Source organism: Canis lupus, chromosome 2 (assembly GCF_011100685.1).
Source record: "Canis lupus familiaris isolate Mischka breed German Shepherd chromosome 2, alternate assembly UU_Cfam_GSD_1.0, whole genome shotgun sequence".
Lineage (NCBI taxonomy): Eukaryota > Metazoa > Chordata > Mammalia > Carnivora > Canidae > Canis > Canis lupus.
The window spans coordinates 18,842,063-18,859,705 of NC_049223.1; the positions used below are offsets into that span (position 1 = coordinate 18,842,063).

General features: G+C 38.2%; 1 protein-coding gene across 1 annotated transcript in view; it reads left to right on the forward strand.

Moving 5' to 3' along the window:
* CUBN (cubilin) overlaps nt 1-17,643 on the forward strand; it is a 265,801-nt gene that overhangs the window by 107,928 nt on the left and 140,230 nt on the right. Inside the window, 3 exon segments of the mRNA NM_001003148.2 lie at nt 6,240-6,421; nt 11,196-11,370; nt 12,857-13,026. Coding sequence (NP_001003148.2) covers nt 6,240-6,421; nt 11,196-11,370; nt 12,857-13,026 — 527 coding nt within the window.

Genomic DNA, 17,643 nt, shown 5'->3' on the forward strand with positions numbered 1-17,643 from the left:
CTGATAACGATTGGTTGATGTAACTTCCTTCATCTCCAGCCTCATTCAGCCCCCACCTCTCTTTCCTTCCCCTTCCTGTGATCCTCTCATCATTCACCCAAAGTCATTGCATCAGTGACAACACCATGATTTTTAGGTTATTGCATAGCCACACTCAACTGTATGCTTTCTCAGCAGTTTCATTAGTTATAATCTTCACACGTGTCTGTTCCATTATTTCTACTCTGAGATGTTGACACCTGCGATTTTCCAGAAACCTTGTTTCTGTCACCAAAATGGGTGGATGGATTTAGAAACACATTCCTTCTGTGATTCATTCAGGGAAAAGTGTATTTTAACAAGAGATTTTGAAGTCCTAAACCCTATACCAAGCAAAATAGAGCAGTGAACAAAACACTTTTCACCTTGCTGTCCTCCCCCCCAAAATTTATTTTTTTAATCTATTTATTTATTGAGAGAGAGAGAGGGAGGGAGGAGCAGATGGAGAGGGAGAGAGAGAATCTTAAGCAAGCGTAGAGCCCAACACAGGGCTCAATCTGATGACGTGAGCTGAAATCAAGAATCAGATACTTAACAAACTGAGCCACCCATGTGTCCCAATTGACTACGTATTTATTTTTTATTAATTAATTACTTTTTAACTTATTTTTAGTATTTTTATTTTCCCTCCTCTCAAAAATTAAATTTAATAAGAAAGTAAAATGAGGATACTTGTTTATGTAGGAAGTTTTTAGTATCGGACATTAGCAACACTGATAACAACTACAGAGGTAAAGCACCTTCCCAAACAGGTATATTTTTGAATCCCACTATCTTTTTTAAAAACAAGACAAAAACACACCTTGTTTCTACCACAGGAGGTACAGAAATAGTAAATGAAATGAAATGTACAGCCATGTTACCCAATATGACTAAGACATTGTTGATGAGGCCGAATTAAACTTAGCTTTTGATTCATTTTAGCATTTGGAGCACATTCTCTCTTTTTCAGAATTACACACAATGGGATTTTTGGATTATCTTCATATTTCTTTTGATTGATGATGGGCTAGTATGTGTTAATATAGATTCTAAGTCGCATTTCTTGTATTGGAACTGACTCCCTTTTCCAGAGCTAATTAAGTGGGAAATTATGCATAAATAAAATTCAGAAGACCTGCATTATACATTCTTTAAAAACGCCATGATTTATTGTGAATTATAATTGTCATTAGCTTTCATTTATAATTTAAAAAGTTCAGCTCTTGGTGTGACTTTGTAATTTTTCATTTTCAGCCATAATTGTACAATTCCAAATGCATGTTTTCATGTTTCACTGTTAGCCTAATGATAACCTGAATTTATGATACAAAGTATCATATTCATTATCAAATTCATTATATATTTAATTTTTTGGTATTTAGTATTTTGGTTAATAGAAATTATTGTAATTTTTTTCTGAATATGTTTTCCCTTGTCATTGAAAGTGAGCATAGGAAGAAAAACAGACATCATTCATTTTTTCAGTTTTTAAAATGTATATTTTGACATATTTTCTTTTGCCCAATACTACCTACACATTTGTCAAAGAATATCAAAATTAAAGAGATACCCAAAAGAGTGAAGCATAACTGGCTAAATGCTGATTAAACTCTCATTACTGGACTGGAAATAAGTACCAAAAGAGAATTATGCTGACATTGTACTATCAAAACTAGCAACTTTTAAAATATCTTTTAGCAACTCAACATGACCATTTATTTATTCTTACTTATGACTTACCACCAAATTAACACGTCAAGGATAAAACAGAATTCAGTTTTTTTCCAAATCAAAACTTACTCTTTGCAAACTGAAGGAAAAGCAAAAGATATTTAATGACTTACAGAAGGGCATGTGGGGATAGCACTTTTTAGATCTATAAATGGATTTTTTTTTTCCAGAGGCACTAAATGCGCCTGGCTTCTATAGCACTATTTATAGTAATGTATATGCTCAACAAATAAATAATGAATGAATGAATGAATGAATGGGAACTGGAAAGTTATTTCTATCTCTTTCAGAATGTAGAAATACAAAGACAAAGTTAAATTTCTACCATAATTGTTAGAATTAAAACCATTTTTAGTACTTTATAGTTTTACCATAAAATACCACTAAATTAATGTATTTTACTTTGCATTTGAATGAAATTTTAAATCAAAGTTGTTATTTTTGATATGTTAAACCTCCAAGGTAGTTGAGAACACGAAGGAAAAAGAAAGCAAGCTTTGGAGTTTTCAAGTGCCAACACTTTCTTTCCTTCTCGCCTGAGTCAGTATTTTCCCCCCAATAGGGTTCTTTTAATAATATTGAAATTTCTCCTTAAAAGATACACACACACTTAAGTGCTATTGATGAGAAGAGAACATGACATACCTAAAAGTACAATCTGGCTTTGTGTTTTGTAAACCCTTGTTTATGTTTGGTTTAAATCTTAGGGGAAAGTACACTGTGGGCCTCCAGAACTGTAAGTGGGTAAACAAAATAAATGCTGTAATTTTTCAAAGCATCACTGATGCCAAGAATCTGATATTATCATTCCAGCTTACCCGGGCTAGTTTAAGGGTATTTGTATCCTGTTATTCTCAAAGGAATTCGCAAGGAAACCTAAAACCATTGGAAAAGACAATGGAAAATGTTATGCAGATTTTTAGATGAACCAACCATGATAAAAAAAAAATTGAATTAGATTGTCTGGTGAACTGAAGTGAAATAAAAATGCAGAGATGAGATCGCCAAGCTTCCATTTCCTTGTTCTCTTTTATGTGATGTGGCCGTGAAGTTATCCTCTTCCAAAGATTTGTTTTCACTGGGTTTTTTAATCTGATACAACTGATAATGAAGATCCATAGGAGCTGAAAATGTAGGTTGAAAGGAAAGGGGGCAGGGTAACAGAATGCTTTTGCTTCCCTGTGATGTATTTTAGAAAAAGGTACTGCATCTTCCAATAATTTATATGGGTCACTGTGCTGCAAGTCCCCAGGGGGCATCATTTGATGGTATATACTGTGACCGGTACCCCCTGCGGTTGTGCTGTGATGCTGTGTAAACTGTGCTGATTTTGGCTTCAGGAATGTTTCCCATGTGTTGTTCTAGGAGGAAAAATATTTTCTAATCTTTCATGGCATTCATGTTTTTTTTTAACATTCCCCTCAGTCTATAAACAATATCAGCACATCTAATTTTAAACAGCTTTTTCATGGGGCTTTAACCAGAAATAAAGATAGGAACTTTATAGGCCATAGGAAAGGACTGCCCTGTGCAACAAACTTTAAGTCAAAAAACAGGTTTTCAAATGGAAGGAGGAAATTGGCAACTCATGAAGATAGTGGCATATTGGGCTGGAATCAGATTTCTTTTCCTAATCAAGATTCTTCTTACAATTCTTAAGTGGAGATTCTGTATGGAGAATAATTCTTCTGAACCTTTATAAAACCTTTTCCTAACTCACCATACAAGGCACATTTGTAGAATGAGGACAGTAGACATGACCTCAGCTTGTTTTAAGTCACAGCAGTTTAGTTGCACTCATCTGACAAAGCACATATGTTTGTGGAGTGAGGAGATAATATCATTTTTTAAAACCAAAAAGCCTTGATGCAGAATAAGAGAAGTACTTGGAAGACTTTACTAACCAATAAAGAATATTCTGAAAAAGTAGAAAAGGTGGCTTAGATATGTTAACAGAGCAGGCAATTTTTAAAAAGATTTTATTTATTTGAGAGAGCACACACACCCATGAGTGGGGGGAGGGAGAGTGGGGGGGGAGGAGAGAGAGAGAGAGAGAGAGAGAGAGAGAAAGAAAGAAAGAAAGAAAAGAAAAAAGAAAAGAAAAAAAGAAGAAAAGAAAAGAAAGAAAAGAAAAGAAAGAAAAGAAAAGAAAAGAAAAAAGAAAAGAAAAGAAAAGAAAAGAAAAGAAAAGAAAAGAAAAGAAAAGAAAAGAGAAGAAAGAAAACCTCAAGCAGACTCTCCACTGAGAGTAGACACCTGCCTGATAGGACTCCATCTCAGGACCCTGAGAGTGTGACCTCAGTGGAAACCAGGAGTTTGGTGCTTAACCCACTGAGCCACCCAGGCACCCCAAACTATGTTTTTTAACCACCAAAAATTGCTATTGGAAAAAAAACTGATCTTTTTCTTCTTGATTTTTATCTTTATTTTTTTTCTAACTTTGTCTGTAAAATTTGAGCCTTCCTCAAATTTTGCTTCTTTCACAAAGCTTTCTCTGCCTCTCCCTTCTCAAATCTCTGTCTGAATTCCTAAAAGCTATATGAGTTTGTAAAACTCAGTAATTAAGTACTTGGGCACTATCAGATTGCTTGGATTGGTGTCTTGCTCCACCACTTAAAGCCAAGTAACCTTGGGCAAGCCACCTGACCTCTGTTTGCATTGATTTGCTCACTTGAGAAATGCAGATAATAATCATACCTCCTTCATGTGGTTATTATGAGTATTCAAGTCGGGAAAAAAAACTGTAAAGCCCATCTAAGCACTTAGTGGCAGTTTTTCTTACTATATACCACATGGTGCAATATTTGATTGTTTCTTGTAATGGCTTGTCTTAATTGCTTTCTAGGGCTTAATATATAAACATAAAACATAAGCTTCATGTCTAGGTTTTCCATGCTTGGGTTTTATATATCCAGTTTTTGTTTGTTTAGTTGGGGTTTAGATATAAGTTTTCTGGGTCAGGACTTGTATCATTTATTGTTTTTGTTTGTAACAGACTTTATTATTTTATTTTATTTTAAAGATTTTATTTATTTACGAGAGAGGCAGAGATATAGGCAGAGAAGAAGCAGGCTCCCTGCGAGGACCCCTATGTGAGACCCAATCCCAGGACCCTGGGATCATGCCCTGAGCCAAAGGCAAATGCTGAACCACTGAGCCACCCAGGCATCCCAGTAATATTTTTTAAATGGAATTCTAATTTTTAGATTTTCTTTATTATATTCAGGAAAGAATTTCATAATAGGAAGTACAATGAACATGTGAATAGTGTTAGTGTATATCCTGTTTCTCTGTCTTCCATTTCCTTGTATGTAATATATTATTTTGAAGTCTAATCAGACCTAAGATCTAGAATACTAAGAGCTAAAAATCTTTGTTTGTATGAAAGACTCTAGGAATTAAAAAAAAATATGATCTGTCCATAGTAGCTTTATTCATAATTGCCAGAATTTGGAAACAAGCAAGATGACCTTCAGTAGCTATAAAAGGATAAATAAATTGTGGTACACCCAGACAATGGAATATTATTCAACATTAATAAATGAGCTATCAAGCCAGAAATAGACACAGAGGAAATGTATATACATATTAACAAATGAAAGAAACCAGTCTGAAAAGGCTCCATACTATATGATTTCAAGTATTTGACATTCTTGAAAAGGCAAAATTATGGAGACAGTAAAAAAAAAAAAATAAGTGGTTGCCAGGGGCTAGAGCAGAGGAGGGATAAAAAGGCTGAGCACAGATTTTTAGGGCAATAAAACTACTCTGTATGATACTATAATGGTGAATATACATCATTATACATTTGTCATAGAATGTACAATGTCAAGAGAGAACCCTAATATAAACTACAGACACTGGGTGATAGTGAAGTGTCAATGTAGGTTCAACAGTTGTAACAAATGTCTTACTCTGGTGGGTTGGGCAGGGCGGATGTTGATAATGGGAGAGGCTGTGCATGTGTGGGGACAGGGGTAAAAAAATAGGAGCTCTATCTCCCACTCAGTTTTTCTGTGAAGTTAAAACTCTTCTAAAAAATAAAGTCTGGGGATTCCTGAGTGGCTCAGTGGTTGAGCATCTTGCCTTTGGCTCAGGGCATGGTCCCGGGGTCCTGGGACTGAGTCCCACACCGGGCTCCCTATAGGGAGCCTACTTCTCCCTCTGCCTATGTGTGTCTCCCATGAATAAATAAATAAAATCTTAAAAAATATATATTACCAAAGATTTGATGTGTTGAAAATGAGGACTGAGAATTGTACCAAATGATATAATCAATGTTTTTGAAGAATAAATTCAATAAGGTGTATCTATGACTTTTTCGCACTGCTTTATAACTGATTTGTTATAACTTCATTATAACTTTATGAGTTTTCCCCTAAATTAGGCATTGTGCATTTTTAATTATCTTTGGATTAGTGGATTTTTGAATTTTTCCGAGTGACCAATGCCCATTTTGAACTGACTGAGCCTTGCTATTTTAACAGGTTGTGGTGGTGAATTGTCTGGGACCACAGGATCCTTCAGCAGCCCTGGATACCCTAACACATATCCACCCAACAAGGAGTGTATCTGGTACATTACCACAGCCCCTGGAAGTAGCATTCAGCTCACCATCCATGACTTTGATGTAGAGTATCATGCAAGATGCAACTTTGACGTCCTGGAGGTAAGAATTTCAACTGCTTATCAGCACATTCCAAATTTGGGATAGAACTGGAGATCACTCTGCAAAACTCCTGAAATTATTTCCAGTGACCAGCAGAATTTTGATTTGCATTAGTTCTTTGTGAGTGATGTTTACAAACAAATAGGATTAATATCTCAGCTTGGGTTTCCCTAAAAACAGTGGCCGAAGGACTTAGTGGTGGGCAATTTAACTTGGAGATGGTACCAGGAAGCAAGAGTGAGGAGACAGCAGGAGGGAGGGTAAAGGAGGTAGACCCAGTGAGGGGAGCCCCTGTGGACCACTTGGACTTAATCCCACTGGGACCCTGGGAGGTGCTATGAGGACTGCTCATCAGAATCATCCCTCTAAGGGTGTGAGTCCAAGACACTGGTCTCTCGACTCCATCCCCATTAGTGGATTGTACTCGGGATGGTTAATGCCCCACACTTCAGTCTGAGAAAGCTCCCTTAGGAAAGGAAGTGGGGAGGCAGAGTGTAGAGAAGGGGTGGTCTTGAGGGTGAGATTGTAGCCGCAGCTACCATCAGAGGGGGGGCCCGCATGGTGTGGGGTACAAGATGCAACACTATGCACAGGGTTTATCTCATAATTGATATGACCTTTCAAAATCTATTATAATCAGTTGTTTATTGCAAGGATCTAGTCATCAGGAGCTGAACCAGTCTGCAAAATGTAATGGCTTCCTACACACAAAGCTCCTATCACCTCAGCACTAGAGATTGCTATAGCGCTTCATGACAAGGGTTCTTCTATATCTACTAGAATTTAAACTCCATGAAGGGCTTGGTATTTGTTTGTTTGTTTTGGTTTTGCTTTATTGCTATACCTGCCACAAGAGTACTTGTCAAATAGTAAAACGTTTGATACCTATTTGTGGAATGAATGAAAGTATGTATATCTCTGATCGACACACCATAATAACGCACATGGGTGGTGGTTTTCAAAGGGACTTTGACATCCACTTTCCCATTTAAAGATTAAATAATCCTGTGAGGTAAGAAGGGAATTTTGTCCTCATTTTGCCATTGTCAAAACACAGGCTCAAAAATATTGATGGGTTTTTCCATGACCACGAGGACAGTGAGTGGACTAGCGCAGAACTGAATCCATCCATAACCCGATGCTCCACATAAGCCAGCACAAAAAGATAGAGATGGGCAGTGTGCAGGATGTTGACATGAGCAGCATGGACTTCAGAGGCAACTTTAACACTTAAAAACTTCACTTAATTGCAAAACAAGTTCTCTCCTTGAAAAGACATAGGATTCTCAAATCGTGCCCTCACTGAGTGGAATAGCAGAATTGTATTTAACAGCTCCAGGCTCTGTAAAGGGGGATAATGCTGCAATAAGTGAAATCAGAGACGAAGCTTGTTAAGTCCTCAGGTTAAAACTTCTACCCTTGTCTTCATGCTGGTACTGGTTGTTGCCAAGTCATGACTCTATCTCAGAAGAGGAAAGGTTTTTAGGAAGGGAGAATGAGGAGGCTCCCAAAATTCACAGAGTATGAGTAGGAATAACACTTGTGTGTGAAAGGTTCAAATGGTCCTACGTGCCAGCAAGGATATTTTTCAGTGGCATAAAACCCCTTAACACTTACAAAAGGTTGGCAGCCAACTTTTCCACAGTAATGTGAAATGTTCCTAACCCTTCATTTTCATATTCCAAAGAGAATGTGATTGTTGCCCATTTGGCAAAATGTAAATGGGCTCATTGTGCTGTGAGTTTTGTCACACCCATTACATGAGAAAGCAGACTGGGGCTGTTCCCTGCAAGCAGCTCCGGGGACAGGGGGACAAAACATGGTCTCTAGGCAGCTGCATTTAGGCAGGTCTTGTGCCTGCCCAGAAAGAGCTCTGAGCAGAGGCTATAGTCAGCTTGGGGCTTATTTTTATTAGGACAAGATAGTGTCCCATGTTCCACAAAACCAGGGTTTGTGGGGGGATGTTTTAAGCCCCTGAAGTGTTTTGGGGAAGCTTACTTCTTAAGGCTGAAATGAGTAACCCCTTATTTTTTGTTCAAAAACCTTGTTTGACATATCAGCAAATGTTCCTGTCAGGTGGAAAGCACTGTAATAAATTTGCACTAATGATGATAAAATTATTTTTTCAATCCCTCATACCAAAGCTGCTGATAACATGCTAGCAGTTGGTTTCAAAATGCTACTCCGGCTGGGTACGTGGCCTTGAGACACTGACCACTCTCTTGACCTACCTGTCCTCAACCTGTACGTTATCCTTTCCTGTTCAGAGCACAGTCAAGTAGGACCTCTTTGTCCCCAGGTATTGGACTTACTTGGATTTTGCTAGATTTTACCAAGAGCCAAAATTCAGTGTCCAGAAAGTGACCACTTGCATTAAGCAACAGCCGTTCGGTTACTCATAACCCTGGAATGCTGACTTGATTGTAACAATAAATGGAGCTAACAGAGCAGAAAGAAACGTTCAAAACAGATTAAAACCATAGGCTTTGAAATGTTCTATATCCTAAGCATTTGCTAAAAACACATTTTTTAAATCTCTGATCATCAGACCCGTTCCCCCCCCCACCCCAAAGTTTAGTCATATGCTGTAGTTGAAAGAACCACACCCTGAAATTCTTTCCATCTTTTTCCTCTTTTGAAGAGTCATGCATTAACTATCAGTGTTATTTGTGGAAACCAAAAGTACTGTTGTATTGTTTGGGTCATGGAAACACTCTGGCTGATTTTACTTCAGTCTCTTGAGAAAAGAGCCTGAACCTGCATAAAGCAGAAAAGGAAATCCACTCCTTGGTGCAATAAATCAAGACAATTGCTTTTGGTGTGGGCAGTTTACTCCCTCTGGTCTTTCTGCCATGATCTGTGTCAGCCCAGCCCCGCAAGAGGGGAAGCAAAGAATGTCAAAAGCGGCAGTGTTGATTTTCCTGGAGGCCCAGCCCACTCATCCCCGTTATGTTTGTGATCTTAAGGGGACCTGAGCAGAGAGAACAAAGAATATTTTGCCGACATGCAAGTTTCCTTTGTCAGAACTAAAGCCTTGTGCTCAGTGTTCTCTCCAAATATGTGCTATTTATTGGGTTTGGATGATTGGGAGCACATGCTGTCAGTTTCAGGCTCTGAGGACTGTGTTCTCTGGGGAGGCCAGGGGGCAGGCAAATCTCAAAAAACGGGAGAGACCCTGTAAACCAGAAGCAATCTTTTCCTTCCCCTTGTATTTGCATATGTGTACGTGTTAAGGGCCACACAGGGCCCCTCCTAAAGTCCTGCTTTTGATGGGACTCAGAGGGCCACACAGACATAGCTCCTCCTCTGAAAATAAGCTTGAAGCCATCCGCCTGCTTCATTCCTTTGCAATTAAAGTCCTTGTGTTCGGCCCTCTGTGAACAGCAGTTGCATTCTTTTTGGGCCTTGGCCGCCTGGCTGGGGGGAATTAATCAGACAAAGAAATCATTATAGATTCAAATCACACTCTCCTCGCCAAAAGTAGGCTTCTTGTTCTCCAGCTCTCCCCTCAGAGAACACTTGAGTGATTCCCCCCATCAGTCAACAGCTGCCCTGAAGGTGGGCGAGGGCTGGGGCCTGAGGAATCAGAATGAGGACAGTCCTTAGAGGTGGTAGAGCCACCCAGATGCCAGGAGAGGGAGGGCCCTGTGCACAAATCTCACCCAGCACTGCTTTCCCCATTCCAGTTTTGCCCTGGAGCAAAGAATTATGAGCATATACATGTTGGGGAGGAGGAAGGACCCAGATAGTATTATGCTTGAAAGCTGTCACCAGAAATGGTCTTTCTTCTCCAAACTGGAGTTTGGCAAAGCCTGGAGTTAGGGATTCAATACCTTTTGTTTGATTCTTATCTTCTTGCCCCCTTCTCCTATACTCACCCCTGCAACTGAGAAATCTGTGTGTGAGACGTTAGAGACCTGCCTGGGCACTACCCACCTCTAAGATATGGCTTTAGAACCCAAGGAGGTGGGGGGCTTGCTGGGAGGAATGTATGTGTCACTGGGGCACTGGATCCTAGTCAGATAGATGGTTGCGAATTAGAGGAACCTAGATCTGAGGACACTTGAGATAGATCTAGAGGGAAACATCCAGGTATTGAGCAGAGTCCAGGACAATTTCCCAGAGGAAGTTGCTCTTGGTCACATTCCCACCAATGGGATTTTGGGAGTAGGTTCAGAGAGAATCTGGGGGAGTCCCTTCTTAAGTATACCATAGAACATACTAACAGGTTATATTTTCACTCTCTCTGAAGAAGCAAAAATATTATATTAAATGCCTAATCTTATAAAGTATGCAGACTGCAAAATGGAACATCCTAAAAAATCTAACTGGGAGATCAATAGCTTTCAGTGATCTGACTTTCACAAACAAGATGGCTTTTGGCTAAGACTATTCCCATGTGCCTAGAAGAGTTAGACAATCAGACTTGATACTGTTTTACAGCAATGCCTCTGCCAAAGATAGCAGGAAATCTTATGAAGTTGTGGAAAAAGGAAGAAGGGAGATAGAGAAGATTCTGGAGTAATCAGTTCAGCTCTACTATTCTGATAGAATAAGCAGGCATCTTGTGGGCGGTTGGACTTGTGCGTTCCTAGGGCTGAGGGAGTGCCTTTGAAAATCCAGCTGAAGTTCACAGTTCATCCCCACCCAGGAAGGCTGAGATTTCAGTCTCTCATGATAATAGAATCCAGGAGCTGGTGGTAAAACGGGATCAGGGGTCATCACTCAAATATGTCTCTTAATTTCAGTCCTTTTTTTCTACATCCTGTCTTAGGTTTATGGAGGTCCTGATTTCCACTCTCCCCGAATAACCCAGTTGTGCTCCCAAAGATCATCTGAGAATCCCATGCAAGTCTCCAGCACCGGAAATGAGCTAGCCATCCGCTTTAAGACCGACAGCTCTATAAACGGGAGAGGCTTCAATGCCTCATGGCAGGCAGTCCCCGGAGGTGAGTAAAACAAGGAGGTATCTCAAAATACTTAGGCCGAACCCTTCTAAGTTTTATGAAATGATTAGAGAGGGGTATGAAGCCCAACACAGTGACCACTTTGTGACTCCTCAAATGACAAACACTGCTTTGGCATTAACTCTTCCCTAAAAGAAAAAAAAATGTGATAGAATTTAACTTCCACAGTTAAAATATATGAAAACTAGTCCATGCAAGTATGCAAGTCCATGGTGAAAGCAGAAGGGAGGTACTTGGTTAGACTAATACTCTCCAAGGGACTTGGGCCCATTCACTGGCCACAAAGTTGGGCATCAGCAAAGTGGGAAATTAGTCCATGCTATAGTACAGATGCCCAAACTGGAAATGTTAAATTCGTGAATTCCAAGGAATTACCATGTATTATATAGTGACTTTCTGCCTAAAATCTTAGGCAGTCTAAAAATATTTACCTGTTGTAGATTTTTGTTGTTGTTGTTATTGTAGTAAATTTTTTAAATTAAAAAAAAATGAAGGCACAAAATAATCTAGCAGATGTTAACCTATACAACTACTATTTAAAGCCATGTTTGCTGGCTGCTTACAATGTGCCAGCCAGTCATCTATTCTAACTGTTCTATGAACACCATCTCATGTCTTCCCTCACAACCACCCCATGGGGGGAGTTAATTTCAAATCCTTATCTTAAGGATTTGAATGAGGAAATTGAAACTTAGAGAAGTTAGTACTCATCCAAAGTCACATAGCTAGGGAATGCCAAGGCAGAGATGTGATCTCAGGCTACCTTGTGGCCCCAATTTTGGAAACCTAAGGTGGTAACAGTAAGTATGTCAGACATTTCCTAAAGTTAATGATGCATGAATTTAATGAGGATTATATATACGATTATGTATACCTGGTATTTAGATTATCCAAAGCGATTTTCAATTATCAGAAAATGATACCACATTTTTCCATTATAGGTTTGTTTATATTATCATAAAAATGGAAAGTCATAGAGATAATCATTAATAGTATTTGATAATATTGTAGGAATTAAAAGACTGAATAACTGTACCAGGTCCAGGATATTAAATTTTAAAAGGCAGATAATAAATTATTAAAAACATATACTACTAACTTATCAAAATTCTTAGGAGATGTGTTATTCTTACAATATATTATATTTTTAGAGAACAAAGAAGAGGCGTTTTATGGCTTTATGAGAACATGATTTTATTTGCACTTAATTTTTTGTATTTAAAAAAATTTTTTAGATTACTTTTGTCATCAGTATTTAAATTATTTGAGGGATTTTCTTAGTTGTCCTTCATTTTGTTGGAATGAATGAATTAATGGTGGATATTCAGTTCTACACAATGTTTGGTATCAACTACATAAAATAGGTGGTCGAATAAAGCAGCATATTGGTCCATGCTACCAGGTAATGCGGCAAAGATTTATGCATCAGAGATTCTTCTCATTTTTGAATTGGGTTTCCTACTTATAGGTTGTGGCGGGATTTTCCAGGCTCCCAATGGAGAGATTCATTCTCCAAATTACCCCAGTCCATATAGGGGTAACACTGACTGCTCCTGGGTCATTCGGGTAGAAAGAAATCACCGTATTCTCTTGAACTTCACTGATTTTGACCTTGAACCTCAGGACTCCTGTATTACGGTAGGTGACACAAATTTCAAGCACCATCTCTAGGCAAACCTAGGTCAAAATTTTGCCATGTGAGCGGATTTAATAAATATATTAGTTACGAATGTTTTCAATGATAATCATAGGGAGCCCAACTATTGGCAACTTAAGATATAAGGACATTTACTTTTTTACATAAATACAAATCAGGAGGTAGATAATCTCAGGATTTGTTTAGCAACTCAGTTTCTGCTCTGCCATCCTTAGTATGTTGATTTGTCATTTTCTGTTTATTTCCTCATGGTCAAAAAATGGCTGCAGTAGCTCTAAACATCCTGAGTACAGATGCAGAGAAAGGGAGGGGAATTATGCTATTTGTTTCAATTTTGTATTTTTTTAATCAAAGAAGCAAAATTCTCACACAACAAATTCTCCCCTTACATATATGATTGGTCAGAATTGGCTACGTAAGAGGTTAGGGAAGTTTTAGTGGAATGAATTTATCATCACTATTTCAAATCAATTATTATTAAGCCTTTGGGGTTTTCATGGGTTCTACTTTTCTTGAGATTGGAATAGCCCGATCTGCTACTTAAACAAATCAGTGTCTGATAGGACAGAATAGATTGGAGGATGGAGATGGAGGAAAGAATGATGCCTATTAGATGACCAAAGTTTCTGTTACTACCTTCAACTTTAATACATTCTCACCTGAAACTAATGCTTTATCCTTAATGTTAGAGTGAATGAGGATGCATTTTAAGATTTTCTTTTTGTTTTTAATTTAATTTTTTTGGTGACTTGTTTTTTTTAACAAAAGATTTTCCATCTTTCATTTGTATTTAGAGACATTTCATTTAAATATAAACCAGATTCTCTTGGCTAATGAATCTTTCTATTTTTAGTTTCCTGATAGTTTCTTACACAAACTCCAACTGGCTAGCTTTCAGATTTAACTCAGGGAAGATCGAAAGGTGTTTCATATTTGTCAAAGTAGCCCAGTCAAATGGTTTGATTTCAAATATTGTTTTACAAGATGAAATCAGTTATCTACTTTAAAAGTTCGATTTATTTATGACTATGTATTAGTCTTCTAAATGAATCTTCAGAGTCTAAGTTGGTGATGCATTGTACAACCTTAAGATCTAGAATATCCACTCACCATAATGGTAACTCAGACCAAGACTAACTCTCCTGACAGAGACAGTTTAAACATTTTACATGATACTTAAAGCACTTTCCTAAATGTAGCAAAAAACTCACAAGATAGTGTAAAATTTCTGAGTTAATATCTGTGAGAGATGTGAGCCTAGTATTTGGGATAGCTTTTGCCTATAGGGCATTTGCTGATTCAGAAGCGGTTAGCAGCACTTCTGTGAGCCTCTCAGGGCAAAGAAGAGCAAAGTTTGAGTCTACAGCCAGAATAGGGTAGAAGTCCTGGTAAACCATCCCATATCCTAGGTAAAAGGAAAGTAAAAGAGCCTTCACAGAAACTGCATACCAGCTTTGAGTCACCTGAGTGGCCCCCAAAATCTGAAGCCATGGAAAAATGAGAGGGGACCTTGTACTGCTGTACATCTTTGCACATCTGACAAAAGCAATTTAGAATCTTTTTCAAAGGGAGATAAAGTCATCCTAGATCTTCTTTCTACTAATAATTTTTCATGTGCAATAGCCAGCACACTATCAAAGACATGTATGCACATGAGATAATATAACATAAATGCGATACAGTATGAATAATGGACAACGGAAGCAAACACTAATATGGTAGATTGGTAAACAATTATGATTACTAAGCTCATGGGGATAAAAGTCAAACGTAAAGCTCTTAGCAAAGAAGTGCAAACTATAAAAGGTGACATTGCAAAAATGAAAAAGAACCAATTAAAGTCTTTAGAACTGGATAAAATATAATAGCTGAAATTAAGACCTAGTCAAATTAATGTCTAGTCTAGTGCTAGACATTAGACAGAGATGAAGAGAGAAATAATAAACTAGAAGATAAGTCAGAAGAATCTAGTTGGGGGGGAAAAGTACAGATAAGCAAAAGGATGGAAAATATAGAAGAGAGGTTAAGACACATAGAGGAGGCTTATAAAAGGTATAACATACATTTAACTGTAATCTCAGAAGGGAAAGTGAGAGATAAATGGAACAGGAGCAATAATTAGACAGCTAATGACTAAGACTTTTCTCAAACCAATGAAAGATATCACATTAATAAAAACAAGAATCCTAGGGAACCCAAACAACTGAGTAGAAATAGAGAAATAAATAGACATACTAATCTAAAAAAAAATAAAAATAAAGGGGAAATGTTACGATCAGCCAGGAGAGTGGATAGGGGAACAGATTGCCTTTTAGGAAGTGGCACACTGAACACTGACTTTTCAACAGTGATAATTAGAAGGAGAAAAAACAATGGAATGGTATCTTTAGTCTAAAGAAAGAAAATAACTACCAACCTGAGACTCCATACTCTCCTAAAATAGTCTTTAAGAATAAAGGTGAAATAAAGCATTGAAACAGAAAAGGGGTCTTCAGGAGAAGTTCAAATGGGCCAGAAACAAAATGTTTACCTCACAGATTTGCCTGCAGTGGGCAATTCTCCACCATTTGTTTCCTCTCCCATTTGGTATGGTGCCAGGTACAGTATCTTCTCTTCTCTTTGGTAAAGTCTATAACCCATCCCATAGAATTCAACATACAAAAGCATGTGAACAAAACAAAGTCTAGGTCAAAGGCACGCCCAGCACGGCTGTGTTTTTCCCCCCTCCTATGTTCATGAGTAGAGCTTTCCACCTACATGAGATATAAATACACAGTTTTCTATTAACTACTGCCATATCCCAGCATGCAGCTGGGCTTGAGTTAACAAACTGTAGCATGAGGCAATAGATAGGAGCAAGTAAAACCTCAAATATGATCGAGTCATAGTCATGGAGACAGGAAAATAAACCCAAAGACAGGTGCTGGGAGGAGTTCAGTCTGACAAACAAGGTAAAATATAAAATGTAATAGTCCAAACAAGTTGTAGGAAAAAGGGAATCCTGTATAAAGTAGTTAGAGTATCCCTGCCAGTGGGCATATGGGGCATTCAGAAACAGATGCCACTCAGCACCTGAGCAAGACTCCGATATAAAATGTGAATTATATCAATCACATGGTGCCAGAGTTAAGAAATCCAGCTCTGTGGTGGGGTAAACCTGGGGCTGAGCCTGAATGTTGCCATTTTCCAGCAGTGTTGCCTTGGAGAAAGTGAACTTTCCAGCTTTCGTGTCTTTAACTGTGAAATAGTGATAATAAGAGTACCTGTGTCAGATTTGTTGTTGGGTTATTTGAGATTATGTAAGTGACTGGCTTTTCATATAGAAAGTTATTGATTCATGCTAGCCCTAATCAAAATGATGGTGGTGGTGAGTGCTGAAGATGGCATCTGAGCTGTACATGTACATTTGAAAATATTTCTATATATCTGGGTAGTCATTAAAGTCACAGAAGTAGGTGTGATCACATAAAATAACATTTTCTAGAGAAAAGGACCAAAAAATTCTTTAGGAAACATCACCATTTAAGGGGCAAATAGAGATAAGAGAGGAAAAGAAGATGAAGAAGAGGCACTCAGAAGTAGGTGGAGAACCAGAGAGAGTGGTAGTCTAGAAACGAGGAGTAAAGCCAATTTTAAGAGTGGGTGATCAAAGGTACCAAAGGTATCAAATCCGGCAGAAGTCAACTAGGAAGAGGTTTGAAGTAAAGCCACTGGATTCAGTCTTTGATAACCTTGGAAGGAGCAGGATGGGCATGGGTAGTAGTGGAAGACTCTAGATCACAATGGCTTAGGAGGGGCAGAAGCTTCTTAGCTTTTTCCTGGAGAAAAAGTTATGGCAGTGAGTGGTATAAGGGAATAAAAGGCTATGACCAATGGAGAGTTGTTTCTTGTTTTTTGGATTTTTTTTTATAATGATAGAAAAGTTTGAGCATGTGGAGTGGCAAGGTGCTGATGGGAAAGTAACAGCTGAATGTAAGAGAAATGGAGGGGTACCTCCATGGAATCAGTCAGTTAAGCGTCTGCCTTTAGCTCAGGTCATGATCCCACGGTCCTGGGATCGAGTTCCATGTCAGGCTTCCTGCTCATAGGGAGACTGCTTTTCCCTTTTGCCTTTTGCCACTGCCTCTGCTGTGTTCTCTCTTTCTGTCAAATAAATAAATAAAATATTTTTTAAAAGAGATAAATGGAATAATTGATGAAGTCATATTCAAGTTAGAGACCTGAAGAAGAGATAGATTGATCCTATAGATTTCATATTTTCAGGATGAGAAATTAAAACACATGACTAACCCCAACGATATATAGTTTTCTTTGGTTTGCAAATTTATTTATATTGAAACTTATAGAAATCACACGTAAGCTAGGTCACTTTTGTTTGTATAATTTATAAATTACCTTTTTAGAAAAAGATAAAGTAATGTGAAGAAGGACTATTCTGGTAACCTAGGGTAGAGATCAGCTGTGTGTGGTTGCCAAGCGGACCCAGTTACAGGATGGGAGGCCTGCAGAGCTTGGAACCAGGCAGGCAGTGTCCTGGCGAGGCTGGAAGCTTGGCTTCAAGTTACAGTTAGTTGTCTGGGGGTTCATGAAGGCAAGCA